Raw genomic sequence first — 24,880 nt, forward strand, 5'->3', positions numbered from 1 at the left:
TGCACCGTCGATTATTGTCCGGTACACACCATTAGAACTCGACTGTCGATAAACCGGTTGTACTCAGGAGAGGTTTTCTACATTTCCCCTCTCCACTGGCGAGAAAACCCATTAGACGGGTGGTCCAGGCAAATGCGAGTACTCCTAATTTTCAAGTCGCTCTGATGTAGGCGCAAATCTTAGTATTAGGAAATGTATAATAAGAAATATTTGTAAAGAGAAATTGTAAGAGAAACACTTGTATAGCCAAGTACACGGAAAAAAAAAGTTCCCAGATATTTCAGGAATTATTTACTAACTCTTGGATACGTGGTAACAGCTCTGAACTAGCGTCGAACATTCAATGGTAATCAATGAATGTTTGAAAGAAATTCGGGAACTGTATTAGAAAACGCTGTAAATAGTCCAATAGTCTTTTTTTCATTTCTTTCTCATGTAAAGTCCATGGCACTGGCCGCAACTGTTTCTGAAATTTTCGGGAACTCGTCAAGGAATCTTGGTGCGCAGAAACTGTGCGCACCAGTCTCAACGTCAGTAAGACTTGCGTGCCTTATATATTTATTTTATGCTGAGGTATTTAACGCTCCTGTTTAGCTCACGTGGATAAGACGCCGGACTTCTATTCCTCGGGTACGCGAGTTCTGTTCCAGCCGCCGTCGATTTTTCTCTCATGTGGTTTTTTCTATTTCAGAAACTTAATAAAAAATAAAAATTGTTATGTGACCTTCAAGGATAAATGTGTGTGTGTGTGTGTGCGGACGTGTCAAGGAGGGGAAGTGGGAGGGGGGAAGCAGAATCCATTTTTTCTTGCATTCGCCTAACTTTTCGATTTTCTTGAACAGTTCCCGACTTTTTCAAGAACAGTTTGCCGAGAAGTGGTGAAATAGTTATAATTTGTAGAGAAATAGTAAATGACATATTTAAACGAGGCAACCTTTAGTTCTCTGTGAACTACCCGCCGTATCCAAGAGTTAAGAACGAAGTTCCCGAATAATCTTCGAACTTTTTTTTTCCGTGTATGTAAGGCTGAAGACAGGTGTATAAACCAATAAATTGTTAAGAATGTTTTAACATATAGTAGTACTAGCTGTCGTACCCGTCTTCGACAGGTTTTAGTTTCTAATAATGCATTTAACAGTGTATCCCGTGTGGAAATTGCCTTGTTTAGCCTTGTTGTAAACAAGGGATTAGAAAGGCCCTGGCCAGTTTTTCTCGATTGAACAAAATTTAAGAATATTTAACTTTTTATAAACTTTTATTTATGTAATAGTTATTACAAATATATTTATATTACAATAAAAGTATTATTTAAAAATTTTTTTACAAGGCATTTGCCAATAATACTGACGAAACCCTTATTTAGGGCAATTTAGAGCATAACTTGCAAACGCCTGTTTAAAATGTAAGGCTTTCCCCAGAATATCTAGTTTTAGCCCTAAATAAGGTTTTAACCAGCATTACTCGTGAATGCCTTACAGAAATTCTGTCCTTAGCCTTAAATAGGGCTTTTCCCAGAATCCCTCGTGTATGCCTTACAGAAATTCTGGCCTTAACCTTAAGTAAGGCTTTTTCAAGAATCCCTCGTGAATGCCATATAGAATTTCTGGCCTTAACCTTAAGTAAGGCTTTCGTCAGAATCACTCGTGAATGCCAAATAGAATTTCTGACAAAAGCCTTTAAAAGGGCTATCACCAGAATCACTTGTATATGCCATATAAAAATAATGGCGAAAGCCTTAAAGAAGGCTTTCACCAGAGTCACTCCTGAATGCCATTTAGAATTTTTGGCGAAAGCCTTAAAAAGGACTTTTGCTAATATAGAATTCCTGGAGAATGACTTAAAAAGGGTTTTCGACAGTATTACTCGTAAATTTCGTACAGAACTTTTTATCCAAGGCTTATTTAGAGCTTTGGACAATATTACTGGTGAATGACATTTAAATTTTCTCGTTATAGTCGCAGTTAAGGCACTCACGAGAAATTCTTTTAAACGCCTTGTACCCGTAGGTTAGGTTAGGTATGTGTCAGTGCAAATTTTTACACGGTTCTTTTCTGTTCATTTATCCCTGTATTTGTTGTAAGTTTTATAATTATTACTGTGTACAAATAATTATGCTTTCAAAATAAATGGATAAAAGTGAAAACATCCTGTAAAAACAACTTATGGGAATTCCCCAAACATATAATGAGCGAGTAAAAGCAAACCTGAACAGCAGGGGTTCTAGGTATCTTTCGATTTTTTCTAACGTACCTATTTCGATTGCAATAAGTGAGAGAGATAGAGAGTATTTCCTCTGCTTTTGGAATGTAATATTTCTCTAAAGTCCAACGCACAATAGGTTCGTGAAAGTCGTTCGCGAAAGAGACGCATGAGATAGACAAGGGCACAAATATATCTCTGTCCTTTTCTAACTCATGCTTTGCGTTTACGAATGACTTTCGCGAACCTATTGTGCTTAGGCCTTAAGCGATGACTCTCCGACCTCCGAAATGGTCGAGCGGTTTAAAGCGTTTCCCTTGCGTCCCCTACGTCATCAAAACCAGCGTTTGCGATATATAGTTAAGGTACCGTCCCATGATGGCGTGAAAGCGTCGGCGTAAAGCGTAAACTATGTGAGAGAGTGAGAACGTGATATCTGTTCATCTCTTTCTATCGCACGATTTCTGCTTTACGCTGACGCTTTTACGCCGTCATGGGACGGTACCTTTAGGTGTTCGAATCCTTGCGTTAGAAACTTTCTCGATATAGGCATAGATTTAAGAAAGTTAGGTTACGATTTAAATAAAAAATAAAATGTAATACTGTGTGTGAGTGTGTAGTTCTTCCAGCTTCAAAACAATAAATTAAAAAAATAAATAATTCCAATGATCTAGATTTAATTTAAATTTTTTTTGTAATTTATTTATTACATTCTTATTTATATTGAAATAATTTTGTTTGCATAAAAAATTTTAGTCTTATTAATTGCAAAAAATAAATAGGGTATTAATAGTCCATTTTAATTGAATCTTTTAAACTGAAATAATTTTTTTAATATAAAGGCATTCACGATAAACAATAAAGGCAATTACAAGAAAAAAGGTATTGGACAGAAAAATACAAGGTACTAGCTAGGAAAAGACGAGGTATTGGCCAGAAAAATACAAGGCACTGGGCAGTTGACCCTATTAAAGGCAATCTCCAGAAACAGCATTACAGCCTTGCTAGATACTCGCCAGTATACGGTCTCCTAACTCGCCAGTGCCTTTTGATTCTTAAGGGAGATTGGCTAGGGCCTCCCCAATGCCTCGTCGTATTTTCCACACGGGATCTACCAACCTAGAAAACCGAAAAATAGCCGGGAATTTGATTTGACAGGGAAAAAATAATAATTAGTTACCATTGACTATTTCATTAGGAAAATAATACTATTTGAAACAGTGACCGACTTTTTATTATCTAATTAGTTATTTTTAACTAATTCAAATGCAGAAAACAATATTTCTCAATTTGTAGTACTTTAATTAATATAATGTATTAAAATCAATCCAAATTTTTTTTGAAAAATTATGCTAAAATGTGACTAAATAACATGTAATATTCAATTATATAAAGTTTAAAAGTTATCCATTAAAAAATGTGAAATTTAGAAATTTTCGATTTTTTGAAAATATTTTTATATTTCCATCTTAGTTATACAGTAGTATTTTTTGCAAAATTATGCTAAAATGTTAATAAATAACATGTAATACTCAACTATAGAAAGTTTAGAAGCAATCCATAAAAAAATGTAAAATTTAGAAATTTTCAATTTTTTTAATTTTTCGAAAAAATGAATATCTCCCGTTCTAATTAATTTTTTTTTTACTCTCGAGTAACTGGACTAATTATAGTCAAATTTAAGAAAATAATTATTTAGCCTAAATACTTCTTAGGACTCATATGCTTGGAAATATTATTATTAAATTCTTACAATTAAATTAAGATTTGAAACCTACGGGGATCCAAACCCAGTCACACTTATCTACCCTAAGACCTATAACCGAAGACCCCTAACTCTGCCGTACTAACGAAATAGGAAAAACAAATTACATCATCAACGAAACTGACTTATTTTATCTAAATGTTTTTTTTTATTTGTTTTTATTAACTACTTTATTTGCTTTAAATAAATTATTATACTTGAAGCCATAAAATGAATTGTGTCAAATAATTTTTATTCATACCAAATATTCAATTATTTGGTTGAAATAAATAAATTCCTCTTTTTAAATAAGTTATTTATTTAAAATAATTTTTATTTAAGTCAAATATCTAATTAACTGAGTAAAAACAATAATTTGTTTTAAAATAACTCATTATTTGTGTTAAATATAAATTCATTTATTAGAGTCAAGTAATTATTTAATTAATCCAATTAAGATTTATTTGATTCAACTAAATAAAATTATTTAAAGGAAATAATTTCTTATTAGATCGAAATAAATACTTTTTAAATAAGATATTATTTTTCAAATAATTATAATTACTTGAATCATATATCACTTTTTTTCAGTGTAGCTATAGTAAAGTAAAAGTTATTAATGTGAACGAACATTATGCTATATATTTTCAAAATTCAAAATTAATGTTTTGAAATGTTTTCATTTTTTGATCATTAATTAATATAATATAATAGCAATTTTGAATTCAGTGCAATATACTGACAAAAGTCTCATTAATTATATGGATATTGTTAATATTCTGACCTAATAGAATTTTTTTAAGAAAGTAAACTTATGATTTTAACAACAAATTTTTATTGTTGACCTAAGAAATACAACCGTATAAAAATTAATTACAAAAAAATTTCAATTTTTAAACTTTTAATTTTTTAATTTTTCAATATTTAAATCCAACATTTTTTATTTGTTATTTAAAATTTTATTATTCTGTCTATTAAATCTTAATAAGAAACACTAAAATTAACCCTGTACCAAGTTTAAGTACAATTCACTAAAGTATATTAAAAAACTAAAAATTTCGAATTTTCGAGTTTTTGAAAAAATGGTATAACTTTCGTCCAATGTATAGACAAAAGTCTGATTTTATTAATAAGGATATATTAAAAATTTGATTGAGTATTTATTGGCAAAATCACTTATTCATAAGTTATAAATTTTTATTGTTAATATATTCAGATATATTAATGTTGTAAAATTCTAAATTTATAACATCATTTTTTAAAAATATTTATTGTTAAAGTTCATTTTATAGTTCATTATGATTTTTCCTATTCGTCAAATGTCTTTAATTTCTTTTACTTCAGTTGTTGAAATAATTTTTTTTAAGTAATACAAAAACTAATTTTTTTCCTAAAAGTGTATATATATATATTGATCTTTTAAAACACAAAAGATTTTTTAAATTAGTCAAATTTTTAGAAAGTAGAACTTCTTAATGAAACATTGTAGCATTAACAGTAATTTTACAATAAAATTATATTTTATTATAATTCATTATATTCTCAATTTTATTCATTATACTGTAATACTGCCTATAATAATATTACCTTAAGGCTGACAGTTTAAAATGACTAATATTGCTGAAATATTACATTGTAATACAAGCAATATTAATGAAAAATTACTTTATAATAGTAATATTATTTATAACAATTTTGTACTAACAGTTACAGAAAAGTAACTTTTCTAGTTATAAAACACTTCAATTGATGTTTTGTAACAAAAAGATGAAAAAGTCTTTATAACAATTTTGTAACAACATTTAAAGAACAAATTTATTTTTCTGTTTGACCAAAAACTTTGTTATATAACCAATTGCAACTAATAATATGACTAATTTTAACTTTGTTATATAATTTTTACATTGATGAAACGTAATAGTCGCAGGTATAAAGAAGAATCATCACAAACTTATTTCAATTACTTTTTTTTAAATTAGAAAATCTGATGACCTAGATATTTAAAAATGAAATCAGCATCTATGACAGTTCATAAAACGAACTAGTCAATCTGGATTGGTTTCCTGGTATATATAATGAAAAATGGGTTTACTCGTAATTGGAGTACTGGACGCAAGGCTGCATTATATTTAGTCGGCGTGGCGACTCGAGGGGTCCAACCAGTAGGTCACTGTTAACTCTTTGTCTGACCAATAAAGCTCGTTTCTCCAGTCCACAATACCACTAAATGTCAAAAATTTGTCAAATTTTTCTAAAAAAACAATTTTCAAAGAATATTAAATAATAGTTCTCCCTCTTTTAAAACAAGTTATTTTGTTTTCTGTTTATTTATTATTATTTCTTATCAAATGAAATCATAAAATTATTACGAAGCATATTTAAAAGTAATATTTTTAATGAAAAAAGAATACTTCTTGATTAATACAGCTTCATTAATGCGAACAAAATTTTCTAAGTTACAGGTATTTTTAAAATATAATTTAAAAAATCACTTGTTCTCGTTTAAGTATATGGGTATATCCTTTTTTTCCCTCGCCTTCAAATTAGATTCAATCGAGTCCAAACAAATTTATTCGGATAAATTTCCTTTTTACGCTCGACAATTTTGATTGGAGGAGCACAACATGTCAAGAGAACAATCAACATCTGAATAAATAACCAACCTCTTTAATGGTCCAGAATTAATGGAAGGAAATCCTCTCTCATACATAAAGACGTCGTACTTGCATGTATTTATCTTGTAAGAGTTTCACTTTATGAAACTTAAGAAAAGAAATATTTATTTTCAAAAAAGATAGAAATAAGTTTAGTTATTAAAAAAATTTAGGTTTTTTGGTATAAATATAGAGGTTATATGGTTTGGCATTTAAAAAATTCCCCACAGCATCGAAAATTTCCTGAAAATGCATTAAATATTTATTTGCAATGTTTTGAATATATTTAAATGCAAAGTTTAGTCAAAATTCTGTAAGGACTTAAATGTCCTGATTGAATAAATTCGTTACTGAGTTTCAAAAGATTCTATTAATAAATGAAGAGCAACAAAAATTACACCAGAAAAATGATAACACTCAAAAATCTTCATTTTCACACCATATTTCATGTCATTTCAACGCTTTTGAAGGAGTAACCTTACTTCAGACAATAAATTAAAAAAACTGTATACTATCCCGTGCAGAAATCGCCACTTTTGTTCCCGATTACCGCCCTGGCCCCGGTCGGGATTTCATGATCTGGCCCCGACTTCGTGGCCCCGACCAGGACCAGACCGGGTTTGCCCAAGGATCTACAAACAGCGCACAATGGGATTTTTTTTACAATTTACTGTTCAAAACTGTCTACAGCCTACAATTCTTAACCGGTTTCAGTATTCTTTATTTTAAATTAAAGGCGAATAAATTCTTAAGACATCCCTTAAGGTCAATTTTTTAGTTCTTAATTGTTTATAATTTTTATTTTCAATCAAAGTTAACAAATTAATACAATTTTTCAAAAAAGGAGGCTTATTTTCTTATTCCGTTGCTGCATATGATCTGAATCAGTTCAAATTAATACAATATGACCACCATATAATTAATAAAACAGAAAGTAATTTATATCAATTGTTATAAACAATATTAATTAACAAATAGTTAACTTTGATTTCTTTCCACTAAAAAATGTTTTTTTTACCTTTTCTTTTTAATTTAAGTTCATTTAAAGAATATTTGCCCTTTTTGATTATAAAATAACTTATTTAAATTGTTATAAACAATATTAATTAACAAATAGTTAACATTGATTCCTATTCCACTAAAAATTTTTTTTTCACATTTTCTTTTTAATTTAAGTCTATTTAAAGAATATTTGTCCTTTTTGATTAAAAAATAACTTATTTAAATTGTTATAAACAATATATTAAATAACAAATAGTTATGTAACTTATGCTCCTGTCCACCAAAAAAATTTTTTTTCACGTCTACTTTTTAATTTAAGTTCATTTTAAAAATATGTGTCCTTTTTGTTTAAAAAATAACTTATTTAAATGGTTACAAATAATATTAATTAACAAATAGTTAATTTTTGTTCCTTTCCACCAAAAATTTTTTTTTCACGTTTACTTTTTTATTTAGATAATGTTAAAAGACCACGGATATATAATATTAAATATTTAAATAAGTTATATTATAAGCAAAAAAGACATATATTCTTTAAAAGAACCTAAGTAAAAAAGAAAATTTGCAACAAAAATTTTCTGTTGGACAGGATCATAAGTTAACTATTTGTTAATTAATGTTGTTTATGACAATTGAAATATATTACTTTATGGGTTTTTAATTGTCTGCTGGTAATATTGGATTAATTTGAACTGATTTAGAGCATGTGCAGTAACGGAATAAGAAAATAAACGTCCGTTTTTAAAAAATTGTGTTAATTTGTTAACTTTGATTGAAATTTGAAAATAAAAATTATAAACAATTAAAAACTCAAAAATTGTCCTCGAGGGATGTCTTAAGAATTTATTCTCCTTTAATTTAAAACAATAGGACAAACGCACCAATTGTCGAAGGTGAACCATTTGTCGATGTTATCATGGTGATAACCAAAAATATTGCCTAAAATGTTAAATTTTTTTGTGGTTATAATATTAACATATTATTTTTGACATTTATAACTCTTAAAAACTCTTAATTGTTTTTCACACTTAAATTGAAATTCCATGTTTAAGGCAAAAAAATAAATTATTATTAATTAATAATTTTTAGTATTATTGTGAATTATTAATAATGAAAAAATTTTTATTATTTTAAAAAATAGTTAAATTATAAATAATATAGAATAAATAATTAAATTAACAATTTTTACCATATTATTATGATAAACATATTAATTTATATATATATATATATATATATATATATATATATATAACATACATTTTTAATAATTTTTCTATAAATAAATATGATACAGTCAATTTATTATGATAACACTGTATATAACGGTCCCATGATTCAAAAGGAAGTTTAAGCGAGGTCGCTTCCAAGCTTGCGTGGCTATGCGGTATGTGTATTCGACTTGCGTCCTCGAGGTCTAGGGTTCGGTCCCCCGTGCGTGCGATATTTTTCCGTCTTAGTTTTAAGTGTTTTGTGTATAATTCTTAATAATGTTACATAAAGTATAGGTTTAAATAATTATTAACAATAATAATAATTATAAATAATTATTAATTTAAATAAGATAGTCTGTCTAAATTAATGAAAGAAAATAAGAAAAATATTTTTTTTAAAAACTTAGTCCAATAAAAGCAATTCTAATAACTATTTACATTTTTAATGACACTCATAAAAGTTTATTTACTACAAAAATATTAATAATAATCATTAATATTGAAGTAAATACTCCCCATTCTTTAATAATCAAATAACAAGCTTTAATATAATAAAATGCAGTCAGTATTGGAATTCTACCTGGGTAGCGAAAAGATCGGGGGAAATCCCATGGCCCCGACCGGGTCCCGACAGGGCGGCCAGATCGGGCAAAGTGCCATGGCCCCGGTCGGTTTTAGTGTTTCAACCAGGCCGGGGCCAGGTCGGGTTGCCAGATCGGGGCCCGGTTTGTCCCGATCTGGCCCCGACCTGGCCCCGGTCAAAATTTCTGCACGGGATTATTTCTACCCAGTAAAAAAAGAAGTATTGAGTGGAGCGTTTAGGAATTGAGTGAAGCTCTGAGCCAATACGGATTCGAGTAAAAACCGTATTGGGACGTTTGACTCAATCTTTTTTTCATCCGCCGAATACTGTCTTATTTTAGCATTAAAATTAAAATCACATGACCAGAGTACACATTATAAATTGAAAGCACAATTGTCCTGGAATGTAAAAATGCCGATTTCGATAAGAAACAGTGAATATTTGTTAAAAATTGGTAAAAGCAAAGTTTGACAAGCGCGACTGAATTTACCATGTGAATAAATGAATTGGTAAGTTTAAATGGACGAAAAGAAATCTACTGTTACCGACAGAAAGTTCCTAGAGAATTGTTAAACAATGAAATTTCATTGTTTTGTTGAATTTACCACAATTCTCTAGGAACTTTCTGTCGGTAACAGTAGATTTCTTTCAGTCCATTTAAACTTACCAATTCATTTATTCACATGGTAAATTCAGTCGCGCTTATCAAACTTTGCTTTTACCAATTTTTAACAAATATTCACTGCTTCTTATCGAAATCGGCATTTTTACATTCCAGGACAATTGTGCTTTCAATTTATAATGTGTACTCTGATCTTGTGATTTTAATTTTAATGCTAAAATAAGACCGTATTCGGCGGATGAAAAAAAGATTGAGTCAGACGTCCCAATACGGTTTTTACTCGAATCCGTATTGGCTCAGAGCTTCACTCAATTCCTAAACGCTCCACTCAATACTTCTTTTTTTACTGGGTAATACAAAAAATATTGACAACCATTAAAAACAAAACTGTCAATTTAAATATCTGCTCTCTAAATCTGAATTAGTAAAATTCTACTAATTCTTAGTAGAATATTACTAATTGAAATGGGGAAAAGTCGTCTACCTAGAATTAGTAGAAAACTACTAATTTAAATAGTCATTACGTCATTACTAATTGAATTAGTAAAAGGATAAAAAGGTGCAGGTTTGCGCATGCGCATATTTAGACGCCATTAGTTCTTTCTAAATGAATTAGTAAAATGTTTATTCTTAGAAATTTTAAACAATATTTAGAATTAAGTATTTTTTAAAGACACATTATTAATTTACACAAAGAAAATAAAGAATAAATTGATAAAATTAAATATTAAACGAAAATTTAGTTTATTTTAAAATAGATTAAAAAATTATCACAATTACACACAAACAACACTATCAAAATTGTATTATTAATTGAAATAAAAATTTCTCTAAATATCACCAAAATCTAAACGATCTTAGCAGATTAAGCACAAGAATTCTTTTCTAGCACTTAACACTTACAAAAAGTATTCAAAATTATACGAGTCACTTGATATGCTGTGTACACCACGTTCATTATTTACCCAAAGTGAACACGAGGAGCGCTATCTTCTGCGTCACATAGACTCGTGCATGTATTCGCTTATGGCGGCGCAAGTTTCGTTCCAAATCACTCTACAAGTCACAATTTTTTGCCAAAACGATTTTTCTTTTTTTCTAAATCTTCGTAATTAAGTTTTTTATCGGTCTCTCGAGCCCGGTTTTAAAATTTTGTTTTTTAACATTTTTTTAATAACAATAAATTTTTAAAAAAACATAAAATCGTAAAATATATTTTTTTCAGCTTCAATCATTCAGAAAATTAATCAAAAAACCTATTAAAAGAATGTTTGAATGTTTCTGATGTATAACAAAAGTATACCAATTTATTAAATTGTTTAAACAATTAATTGTTATTTCTTTCCTAAACTGTACTTAAGGTTAGAAATTTCTAGTTTTTCTCAATTGTTCAATTTTTCAGGAGTAAAACATCTACATTTGAAAAAAACCAAATTATTTATTACATTGTTTGAACAATTAATTGTTGTTACTTTTTCATAAAATATACTTAGGGTTTGAAAATTCTAGTTTTTTCTCAATTGTTACAATTTTTCATGAGTAAAACATCTACTGATGATAAAAAAAAAATTATTGTTACTTATTGTTATTAAAAAATGTTTAAAAACAAAATTTTAAAACCGGGCTCAAGAGATCGATAAAAAACTTAATTACGAAGATTTAGAAAAAAAGAAAAATAGTTTTGGCAAAAAATTGTGACTTGTAGAGTGATTTGGAACGAAACTTGCGCCGCCATAAGCGAATACGTGCACGAGTCCCGGCATGCCGCGCTGGACATTTTATTTTTTTTCGCGTAAAGTTATTGTTGTCCCATAATTAAATTTATAGGAAGTATTCTTGACTTTATAGACAATAACTAAAAAAAAATTTTTTCAAATCGAAGAGGTATTTTTTTCAAAATTTTGATTCAAAAAATTTTTTTAAAATTTTTTCGGGCAAAAAAAAAATTTTTTTCCTTTTAATTTTTTTCTTTAAAGTGCTTCTTATTATGAGTATTTTCCAAAAAAAATTATATTAATCGGTTAACAAAGAAAAAAGTTATGTGCCTTTTTTGAAAAACCGACCAAAATTTTGAGTAAGCGGTAACTCAAAAAATTTTGAAAAAACTTTTATACATTTTTATTCCATGTATATGAGAGAACAAATTCGGTAAGTATTATTAATATTGCTAAAATCTTCGAAAATTCTTCAGATCACTTCCCGTGGAATTGCTCTAATTGAAAAGGTAAAATTTCTACTAATACAGATTTAGAGAGTGGTATACCTAGTATGGGCGACGGTTTGAATTCATTTTTATACAATTTTTTTTATTTTACGAAGCAAAAGAAGAGTTTGGTAAAAGTATGGGCAACGGCTAGGATCAATTTTTCCAAGATTTTTTACTTTTCTGTTAAATTTTATACATTTTCCTGACTATGGAAAGAGGCTAGGAAAGTATTTTTATTTTTTATTTTATTTGTTTATACACCCGTCTTAAGCCTACACTCTTGGCTATAAAAGTGTTTCTCTTACAAATTTTCTTATACTATAGAACCTTATACTAAATTTTGCGTCTACAGAACGACTTGAAATTAGGAGTACTCGCATTTGCCTGGACCACCCGTCTTATGGGTTTTCTCGCCAGTGGAGAGGGGAACTGTAGAAAACCTCTCCTGAGTACAACCGGTTTATCGACAGTCGAGTTCTAATGGTGTGTACCGGACAATAATCGACGGTGCACATCATTATACCTCGACGTCAAACCTCCCGCTCAGATTGTCTCACGTGCCAGAAAAATACCAATCCAAATGGGCGCGAACCAAGGGTACTTACCCTTGGTCCTTAAATGACCGCCAAGCGAGGCATCTATCCGACCGAGCTAATCTGTCGGTAGTCTGGGAAAATTAAAGTTTAATTTAAAGGATCTTTAAATTAAAGAAATTTCTTTGAAACAAAAAAATCTTATCCTGCGGATGTGATAATTTTTCTTTATATATAAAGAAAGAGGGAAGTACGTACTTCCCTTTTCGATTTCGCAGCAGAAAGTCGAAATTTCAATTATTAGAAATATGTTTAATTGTATATTTCAAAAATTTAATTAGAAAAATGATTGAAAAATTTGTCTATAGTTGTTTTTCACACAATTTGTGAAAATAAGTCAAAAAAGATCGAAGAAGTTATAATATCCGAAATCTGGAGTGCGTTCACGTAATTTTCACTAAAAGTCAAAAAATTCTCATAAGAGTTTCACTTTTAATTATACGTACGAAATTTTCACTTTCGCCCAAAAAATTCTTTAGCTGAAATTAAAAGTGAAAATTCTTTGAATGAAAGTGAAAATGAGAATTTTATGATTGTAACTAAAAAATTTTTTAGTGAAATTAAAAGTGGGAATTGTTTGTGTGAAATTTAATATTTTTTAATTTAATTTGTTAGTGAAAGTGAGATTATTTTTAGTGAAAGTCAACTTTTTTTTGTGAAATTAAATATTTTTTAAGTGTTAGTGACAGTGAGAATTTTTTGAGTGAAAGTGAAAATTTTTTGGGCGAAATTGAGAGTGGAAGAGAATTTTTTGGTGAAATTGAAAGTGTGAATTTTTTGTATGAAATTGAAAATTTTTCAAGTGTTAGTGAAAGTGAGAATTTTTTGAGTAAAAGTCAACATTTTTTGTGTGAAATTTAGAGTGAAAGTGAATTTTTTGGTGAAATTAAAAGTGGAAATTTTTTGTGTGAAGTGAAAAATTTTTCAAGTGTTACCGAAAGTGAACTTTTTTGTGTGAAATTGAATTTTTTGATGAAATTGAAAGTGAAAATTTTTGGTATGAAATTAAAAATTTTTCAAGTGTTAGTGAAAGTGAGAATTTTTTGAGTGAATATGATCATTTTTTAAGTAAAAGTAAAAACTGCATTTGTGAAATTGAATGTGAAAGTTGCGTAAATGCACCCTTATATAAAATGCTGCGTTTATATTTCTGTTAAATAATGTCCTACAGAAACCCATATCGGTAATTTCAATAGAATTATCAGGTTTTTTTGGTTCACATAAGTAAATGAATTTTAGTTATTATTCCTACAAGATATATGACAATTCTCCTAGATATGACAGCAATTATTTAATTTATCAAAAAAATTTCATTCCTAAACTGTGTCATTTAAATTTTGTCAGAAGATTGAGAAACTTAAGATGGATTTTGTTACTTTTCTAGATGAGTGTTTATTTAACTATCGAGTAATTATTCATTGTCTGCATTTGTCGATTTTCGTATATATCTAATTTACAGAGACGTTCTCTTAGAATAAAATAGCGGATGCATGGATCTCAGTGAATGAACAAAGATGTTGGAGGACCATAACTCGTGATAATTGACCACCGTCTAATGTTTCAGGGCCGAACAATATTCTCTTGGTACGCTAACGCGACTTCCGCAGCTCGAGATTACTCCGGTCGTATACACAGGTTGGACGATGTCTCCAGCTACGGTCAAGGCAGCATTAATTTGACAAATATTAGAAACAGTGATCAAGGATGGTACGAGTGTAAAGTCATTTTTCCCAACAGAACACCGAGTTCCAGAAATAATGGCACTTGGTCACATCTCTCCATTGATGGTATGGAATTAAAAAAAAATTTAATGACATTTTTTTCTTTCCTCGTGAGAATGTGCATAGTAATTGCGTAGGAGAATCAATTTCATTGGTTTCGGAATAAGGAAATCGGAATGTTAATAATGGAAAATAAAAATAAAAGTTTCAATGGCAGTACTCTGGCAGATTTAAAAGCTGATAGAGAAAATTTAAAACGGCGGACGAAAAAATGAAAGATTAATTTGATTAGCTTGTAAGTTGTTACTACGGGATTTTTAGGGTCGCTGATAACGAATATGAAGAAGATGGCGCTCAATTTCGCCAATTTTACTGAAAATACGTTTCTTAGACTATTAAACTATGATGATTGCAAATCAACAGTTAACAAAGCACGAGTTAAATAAATTTTATATTGACTAAAATGTTTTACAGTTTTTTAAAATGATATATTTGCTCTAGATCATATATTTTCTAAAGATAATTACTACATGTAGAAGGAGTTTACACCGTAAGCCTTAAATATAAGCCTCCGCGAGCATAAACGGATATGCCTCCATGAGGATATACTTGCGTCTGCGCAAAGTGTTTGCCTGCAGCTGTGTTGTGAAAGAGTTTGCCTTGACCACGTGTTCGCGCAGGCGCAAATATATGCTCCGGGAGGTATATCCGTTTATGCGCGCGGAGGCTTATATTTAAGGCTTACGGTGTAAACTCCTTCGTAATCTTTTATTTAAATCTAACTTCATATGCGTAATCAGCAACATCAAATATTATTTTGTTTTTCGTCCGCCATGTTGGATCCAGCATTTAAAATTTTTTAAATGTAACTGCAGATTTATAATTAAAAAGCCAAAAAACACTCAAGTAACAAATTTGAAGAACACCGAAAAAAAATTCTTGTTTTGAGAGGAAAATTCTTCTTCTAAAATCCTCTTACATTTTATTTTTGAATTAAGAATATTACTCTTCAAAGAAGACTATTTTCTCTACTTTTAAGAGGAATTACTCTCAAGTGGAAAAAAATCCCTTTAAAAATAAGTTAATAGAAGAGGAAAATATGCGTTGAAATAAGAGGAATCCTCTTCAAACATGAATATTCTTTTTTTCAGTGAAAATCCGTTTGATTTTATTGGATCCGCCATTTTTAATTTAAGAAATCTGACTTCAAATTCGTAATCACTAATCAACGACCCCAAAAACATTTAAGTTAGTAACGACTGTTTTTTTCTAAGTCATATATTTCGATTTTCAGTAACAAGTAACAATTGTTTAAAGTAGCAAAAAATTAAAATTGCAAATTTTCTTAAGGGGTTACACCACCCTGAACGCCTGAAAATTGGAAGGTATTTCAAAAATAAATTTTGACAAAACTATTAAAAATGCAATTTTTTACTAATTATAGTATAAAAATACATATATTTAACTGTAAAAAAAAATTTTGAAAAATGAAAAAATATTCAAAAATGGCGAAGATGTGGCGTTTTTTCGAAACTACATTTTTCGGAACGATGTACATGATTTCTCAAAAACTACTCAACCGATTCTCTTTAAATTTTGTACACAACTGCTCAATAACATTCTCTATCACATGACGTAGGATTTTTTTGATATGATTTTTTTAAAAAAAGTTATACATTTTTAAAGAAAATTTTTTGTACCAAAAATTTTAGACTTTTTTTTAAGTGCTCCCATTTGCTCAAAAAATTTTTTCTTTAAAAACGGCTACGTCATGTCATAGAGAATGTTATTGAGCAGTTGTGTACAAAATTTAAAGAGAATCGGTTGAGTAGTTTTTGAGAAATCATGTACACCGTTCCGAAAAATGTAGTTTCGAAAAAACGCCATATCTTCGCCATTTTTTAATATTTTTTCATTTTTCAAAATTTTTTTACAGTTAAATATATGTATTTTTATACTACAATTAGTAAAAAATTGTATTTTTAATAGTTTTGTCAAAATTTATTTTTGAAATACCTTCCAATTTTCAGGCGTTCAGGGTGGTGTAACCCCTTAAAAACCTGGCGTGTAATGAAAAAGCGGACTGTTAATTCGAGTTCAGCGTTAAAATTTACCTTATTAGAAACAGGTTTTGTTGCTCGGGTCCAAAGCCTTGTAAACCTGTACTACTTGGGTTAATTTTTTCATAGCAATGCAGATAAATATTAAGAACAAAAGAAGAATTCGAACATTCAAGAAAAAGGCTTCGGAGATGAAAAATAAACTTTTTTGAACATTTACTTCACTTGTCATATTATACAGGCGAATCTCCTATCGCAAGTGCTTTGAATTTTCTCAAAAATTTCTTTCTTTCTCTCTGGTGAAAATTTTCAAATTGTACAAAAATAAGAATTTTTCTTTATTCTCGAAGGTTTTACGCATTATAAAAATTTAAATTTGATGAATGACGGAAAAGTGAAAATGAATTTTTAAATTTTCACCTCAATTTAAGTTTCGTCGAGCACATACTTCTTTACAATTTGTAATGTATCTTCAGTCAACTAAATTTATATGAATATTATGAGTAATAATGACTAACGGATTGATCCCATGTTTTGGAATAACCCAGTGAGAAATTTCTTACCGGTCCAAAATCGGTCCAATATTGGGAGCCAAGAGACCAATCATCGGTCCAATAAAGGCTCCCAATATTGGACCAATATGGGCTGATGCTTGGGATGTAACGGGTTCGCCAAGCATCGGTTGTTAATATTGGTCCAATATTGGCCGAATATTGGCAAACAAGAGAAAAAAATTTTTTTAATTAAATAATAATAATAAAAAATTAATGTTTATAATTTTTGTTTAATATATTTATTTGTTTAATTATTTATTTTTAATAATTCATGTAAATAATAAATAATTTATTATTTATAAATTATAATTATTTAAAAATGCAGCAACTATTAGGAAATAGCATTCTGCAAAAAAATTCTTTCATTGAAAAATCAATGATAGGCGAGAGATATCTGCGTCATTAAATAGATTCGCAGATACCTATACTCTGGTCTTGCGACGAATCTCTCGATACTTATATACACTGGAGTCGCCGTGTCAGTTGCGAGAACGGTTACAGCGTCCCTCTTGCGGCAGAGATAAGAATTTTCACGTAAACTGCGGGTATAATAAGGCCGTCGGTAAAGCGATTTAGCAGTTTACGTGACAATTCTTATCTCTGCCGCAAGAGGGACGCTGTAACCGTTCTCGCAACTGACACGGCGACTCCAGCCCAGTAAAAAAAATTCGATACACGGACCGCGGTGTTCGTATACGAGCTCGGTAGCTCGTATGAGAAATATGAGAAATCTCTCATACGAGCCTTTTCCGTAATGAGAAGTGTATAGATGCTTATATACGAGGTGACTTTTAAAGCATTTTTCTTAATATAACACTATTTTAAAGTAAATGTAGATAATAGAAATGAATTTTCAAAGTAAAACAAAGCTAAATTTATAAGGGAAATGAAGTTTTAAGAAAAAAAGGATAATTTTAATCAAAAAATTTATTCACACTGAAAAAAAGTTAGAATTTGATAATTCCTTGTTACTCTAACTAACGGACATTAGATATTTCTCGTATACGGTAAGCAGATTTTGTATTAAATTTAATTATTTCACATAAGAACATTTATATAATAAATAAATAATAATATGTTATTAATTAGTAATGAAAAAAACTTATTTATTCTACCGCCAATACAAAATCGTGCTTACAGTGGTGCCAGACGGCGGACGCAAACGGCCCCCACTCTCGCGGCAAACTTACTCCTTCCATATGTTCCATATGACCACACACACTATCATACGCCTGGCTTTTGCTATCGTCGGTGAGCCTCTTTTTCGTTTTTCTCTGATTTCGCTGATTTCTACAGAAATCCGGCGCGAAATTTGAAAATCATGCTTCTCTCAGAAGTATTGTTTCTAAGTTTATTATTAAAAACTCAATATTTACCATGCAATAAATTCATAATTTATTATTAATTACATAATTGAGTATTAAATTGTTCACATATTACTGAATATTTTTTTAGTAATTATAATGTTTTTCATTCTTAACTAATCTTTGTTGATTATTTTTAAAATTTATAATTAATTAAAACAATAAAAATATAATCTATCTAAATTTGAATAAGTTAAAAATATCTATTTTGATAGTAAAAATTCAGTCATTGCTTCAAATAGTAATATTTTACTAATGAAATAGTTAATGGTATATAATTAATTATTAGTTAAATTCACTTTTCAGGTTATGTAAAAATAACTGCTATTCTTGGTAACAAATTCAATTAATGAAACTTGCCTACACTGTAAAAAATCCTTATTGAAATTTCAATCGTACACCGATTGACATAAAATTACAACGGACCCTCGGATGAATTTTACATTTTTGATTATAAAATTCCCATTTGACATGGAAATTCAACAGAAAACTATGTGCTCAACATAACCTTAAAATTTATTTTATTCATTTTTTTTCTTGCACATTTATAATATATCTATTGATTTTTTTACATAATTGTTGGAAAGTGTTTAAGTTATAAAAATGAATACTTTTTTATAATAAAGTTAATAATATCTATGTTTAAAATAGAATAATATCTTTTTTCGAAATAAAATTTTTAAGTGAAATAAAATTAAACAAATATGTTGAACTTTCAACACTCCCGGTAAATTTCCACAGACTACCGAGTGAAATTTCATTTATGGTTGTCCATTGAAAATTCCAAGAAGAATATGAAAATTCATACGTGGTTCCGTTGTAATTTTATGTCAATCGACACTCGTATGAAAATTCAATAAATGCTTGAAAGTTACATGGACTGACCATTTAAATTTCATTAATTCTGTTATTTTCATACGTCGTTCCTATTAAAGTTTTACACATATTACATGGAATATTCAATATGGATTTCTTACAGTGTATTTTTTTGTAGTTATTTATTCACTAATAATTAGTTATTTTTGCTAATTTCTGAACCAAAAAGTCATAGCTACGATTTTACTAATAATACAGGTTATATAATTTGAAATAATAATATATTTTACAACTTAAACCAACATTTAACGAAATTAATTTGTATGTTTAGTTAATAGTTAGTAATATATATAATTGTTTATTGTATTGAAAATACATTTGAACTAATATTAAAAAAAATTATTAAAAACAAAATATTATATATTATTTTTGTTTATCAAATATAAACTGAAAATTTAGAAGTTCCTTTTTATAACTGTCTTTTAGCTTTTATTGCATTAATTTAAATTAATTAAAAAGAAAAATTAAATTTTTCCTCAATTGCTGTGTAGAAAGAATTTAAAAACGTATAGCGAAATAAAATTACGTTAATTTAAAGAACAACAAGGCACACTATTAAAAAAATTTACGTATTTTTTTATTTACATAAACTAAAAAATTACTTTTACATTAAGCATTTTATAATGTTTTTTTGTACATTTATTAAATGTTTTATTAAATTGCAATGAATAAAATATTAATTTATATTACAAAATAATATTTCAGAATTTGTTTTTTTTATACATGGAAAAAGTGTATAAAAGTTTTTTCAACATTTTTTGAGTTACCTCTTACTCAAAATTTTGGTCGGTTTTTAAGAAAGGCACATAACTTTTTTTCTTGTTAACCGATTAAGATAATTTTATTCGGAAAATACTCATAATAAAAAGTACTTTAAAAAAATTAAAATAAAAAAAAGCATTTTTTTTTTCAATTCAAATTTTGAAAAAAATATAAATTCGATTTTTTAATAAGTTTGATTTGGGTTAGAAATTTCTAGAAATTAGAAATTTAAATTTAAATTTAAATTAGAAATTTCTAATTTTTTCTATATACATTCAATTGAAAATTAAAAAAAAATGTTTAAACAATGGTGTAAAGTATAGAAAGTATTCTTTACTTTATTGACAATATTAACAAAAAAAAATTTCAAATCGAAGATATATATTTTTCAAAACTTGAATTCAAAAATTTTTTTTCGGGCATCCGGGAAAAATCGCCCCTTAACTCACTCCTAAATAATTAGAGATATTTAGTTCAGATTTATCATGAAAGTTAGGGGAATTCATGATGATAAAGAATATTCTCGAAAATTGCAAGTAATTTTTTAAATAAATATTGAAAAACGAAATTACAAAAGTTGGATTTTTGGCGAAAGTTTCGGCAAAATTATTGCAAAAACGGAGAGAGCCGCGCCTCGGGTGTATTTTCAATACAATAAACAATTATATATGTTACTAACTATTAACTAAACATACAAATTTATTTCGTTAAATGTTGGTTTAAATTGTAAAATATATTATTATCTCAAATTATATAACCTGTATTATTAGTAAAATCGTAACTATGACTTTTTGGTTCAGAAATTAGCAAAAATAACTAATTATTAGTAAATAAATTAATGAAAATTCAAAATTCAATTAAATTAATTAATTAATTAAATTGAATTTGTTACCAAGAATAGCAGTTATTTTTACATAACCTGAAAAGTGAATTTAACTAATAATTAATTATATACCATTAACTATTTCATTAGTAAAATATTACTATTTGAAGCAATGACTGAATTTTTACTATCAAAATAGATATTTTTAACTTATTCAAATTTAGATAGATTATATTTTTATTGTTTTAATTAATTATAAATTTTAAAAATAATCAACAAAGATTAGTTAAGAATGAAAAACATTATAATTACTAAAAAAATATTCAGTAATATGTGAACAATTTAATACTCAATTATGTAATTAATAATAAATTATGAATTTATTGCATGGTAAATATTGAGTTTTTAATAATAAACTTAGAAACAATACTTCTGAGAGAAGCATTATTTTCAAATTTCGCGCCGGATTTCTGTAGAAATCAGCGAAATCAGAGAAAAACGAAAAAGAGGCTCACCGACGATAGCAAAAGCCAGGCGTATGATAGTGTGTGTGGTCATATGGAACATATGGAAGGAGTAAGTTTGCCGCGAGAGTGGGGGCCGTTTGCGTCCGCCGTCTGGCACCACTGACCGTGCTTACCGCATCCGAGAAATATCTAATGTCGGTAAGTTAGAGTAACAAGGAATTATCAAATTCTAACCTTTTTTCAGTGTGAATAAATTCTTTGAACAAAATTACCCTTTTTTTCTTAAAACTTCATTTCCCTTATGAATTTAGCTTTGTTTTACTTTGAAAATTCATTTCTATTATCTACATTTGCTTTAAAATAGTGTTATATTAAGAAAAATGCTTTAAAAGTCACCTCGTATACAAGCATCTATACCACGAAGTAGTATAAGGAGACTTCACGGCCGTGTATAACTGAGAAAAACATGGCCCCACAATAGGGCGAACGATATACCGAGTTTTCCGGTAACCCGCTGATGAGCGCGCCCTCACCGTCAAAAAATATAATTAAAAAGTGCTTGTTTTGTATCGTCTGCTTTTGTTTTGACATTTTGAGCATTTTCACAAAATTTGCGGAATAAGAAATGAAAGAATATTATTTTCAAATAAGTGTTGTGTTTAATTTGTTCAGTAGAAATCGATTTATTTTTTACAATTGATTGTGTAAGTAAAATACATTTTCATTCATGTTTTGTTATGTATGTATAAGTGCTCTGAAGGCAATTGTGATCTTTGAAATTGTTTTTTACAAATTTTAAATGTGAGTTTCTGTGTAGAATAATCCATATTTTTGCCTTTCCTTCTCACTGCTAAATAAAATACTTTACACTGCTGGTAAAGTTTATTGTTTTTATTTTCTTACAGAAACATAACCTAAAACAAATATAATTTCGTTTAAAACACGTCATTCAATAAAAAAAATTATACTACACATTATTATGAAAAAAATAATTTTTTATACATACTGTCTGTTTAATTTATTTTCCATAATCTATTTCCAGTATTAATTAATATTAATATATTTATCACTTGCACTTATAGATACACACATCTCACATGAAAACAATAAGCAGACGACGCAACGTAGTTATATATTTTCACGGCGAGGTCGCGCTCAACAGTGGGTTACCGAAAACTCTGTACACGGAGAGACCCACATTTGTAAAAATTACTAAAAATGGTTGCAATGACCGGAAATAAGGGGACTTTTAGCATAATGTGCTACAGAATTAGATAAATTTACAAAAGAAATAGATAAATTTGCTACATTGAAATAGCAAGTTTTAATATTTTGTGTAAGAGTTGTAAATGTAGCGAAAATTGATTATAGTTTTCTCTAATTTCATTAGACAAAATCTGACAAATGAAAACATTTTCCACTAAAACCTACGATCCACTGTAGTAATTTTTGGTGAGCAAGTGTGGCTAGCGAGTGCAGTCATATGGCGCCTGCATTTCTATTGGTTGCTAACTTCGTCAATCTCCGTAAATGAGCCGATGCCATCCGATCATTGACAGTGACTATGTTTCGCGTATGTAAAATAAATTTGGATATTATCTACAATAATTAAATATAAAGTGCAACGTGTAGGTCGTTCGTTATCTCAGAAATTGACCATTATAAATTAATAAACTTTGCATTTATTCCTGTCCCAAGAACTATGTCTTATAATAAGTTGTTAAAAGTAAACTGCTTTCTCGTAAGTGCTGTTAATTTTCATCATTCAATATATAAGGAAACAAAGATGTATACTTTCAGTGAAATTCGTTGTCGTGCGTGCAGTTGTGTATTAGTGTATTAATTAACCGCGTCTATATATATAAGTGAAATAAACATGTGTGTGTCTTCAAATATATAAGTGTGTGTGTGTCTGTGTATGTAAAAATCCTTCCAGTTTATCCTCCATTAGTCAAGAATTGACGGGAAACCGGCGATAAAAATCCGTATTTTTTCTTTCACTCTTTCTTTCTGCATTTACAAACGACTATAGTAATTTTACGTACACAATACTTCTGAGTTTACTACAGTTGTTTGGAACTATTGGACGAAACAGTAAGAAACTTTGCTAATTTGGTGAACATTTGTCGGATTAGTGACTTAGTGTAGAAAATAGTAAAAAATACAAAAAGGCATCTTATTTCCGGTGGTTGCAATGTGAAAATAGTAAATTCTAGTGTGATTTTATACAAAAATTAGTAATCTCGGTCTTTCCGTGTATATCATTCGCCCTATTGTGGGGCCATGTTTTTCCGGCCGTGAAGTCTCCTTATACTACTTCGTTATCTATACACTTCTCATTACGGAAAAGGCTCGTATGAGAGTTTTCTCATATTTCTCATACGAGCTACCGAGCTCGTATACGAACTCCGCGGTCCGTGTATCAAATTTTTTTTACTGGGAGTGTACACGGAGAGAAATCTGCTGCTAATATTACTCGAAAGAGCACATTACTTAAATTGCTTAACGTTTCTCTTATATTTTTAGCATCGATTCATATACTTATTGTAAAAATACTTTCAATGCAATAAGCATAAGAGACAGTAGCTAATTTTGCACGAAATCTGTATTATAAATACAAAGAGAACGTGCTATAAAAGTATTAGATTCTTCTTATAAGAATCGCTCGAACTCCGACTGATTTTCAGGCGGACTTTATACAACACAATCTTACCTGCGTATACGCACATATAACTCACACACACATATTTCTCTCTCTCTCTCTCTCTCTCTCTCTCTCTCTCTCTCTCTCTCTCTCTCTCTCTCTCTCTCTCTCTCTCTCTCTCTCTCTCTCTCTCTCTCTCTCTCTCTCTCTCTCTCTCTCTCTCTCTCTCTCTCTCTCTCTCTCTCTCTCTCTCTCTCTCTCTCTCTCTCTCTCTCTCTCTCTCTCTCTCTATTTGATATTTCTTTGTCCTGTAAAACATTATTATATATTATATGTAGTATTTAATACTTGTTGCTGTTATAAAAAGATAATATTTATTTAATAGTAAGTATATTAGTTAAAAATTATTGCATTTTTATTCGTGTTTGAATATATAAGCAACATGTGAAAATTGTTAGGTTATGTTATTGCAAACGTCACCGCTTTGTACGCGTTCCGTTCCTCGAAACCATCCAGAGAAATATATGTGTGTGTGAGTTATGTGCGTATACGCAGGTAAGATTGTGTTGTATAAAGTCCGCCTGAAAATCAGTCGGAGTTCGAGCGATTCTTATAAGAAGAATCTAATACTTTTATAGCACGTTCTCTTTATATTTATAATAAAGATTTCGTGCAAAATTAGCAGCTGCTTTTTGTTTTTATTGCATCGAACTCTCCATTACATTAAATAGATGATTTCGTAAATAAATTATTATAACCTCAAGCTAAAATTCTATTCAGCAGTGACTAATA

The 24,880-nt window shown here is 28.9% G+C and overlaps 1 protein-coding gene across 2 annotated transcripts in view; it reads left to right on the plus strand.

Moving 5' to 3' along the window:
• The window catches only part of LOC122506088 (protein borderless), a 79,337-nt gene that overhangs the window by 11,211 nt on the left and 43,246 nt on the right, over nucleotides 1-24,880 (plus strand). For both annotated transcript variants that reach the window (XM_043618082.1, XM_043618083.1), the window contains exon 3: nucleotides 14,382-14,604. In XM_043618082.1, the coding sequence (XP_043474017.1) occupies nucleotides 14,382-14,604 (223 nt within the window). The remainder of the gene's footprint in view (nucleotides 1-14,381; nucleotides 14,605-24,880) is intronic.

This window comes from Leptopilina heterotoma, unplaced genomic scaffold (assembly GCF_015476425.1).
Source record: "Leptopilina heterotoma isolate Lh14 unplaced genomic scaffold, ASM1547642v1 Lhet_396, whole genome shotgun sequence".
Lineage (NCBI taxonomy): Eukaryota > Metazoa > Arthropoda > Insecta > Hymenoptera > Figitidae > Leptopilina > Leptopilina heterotoma.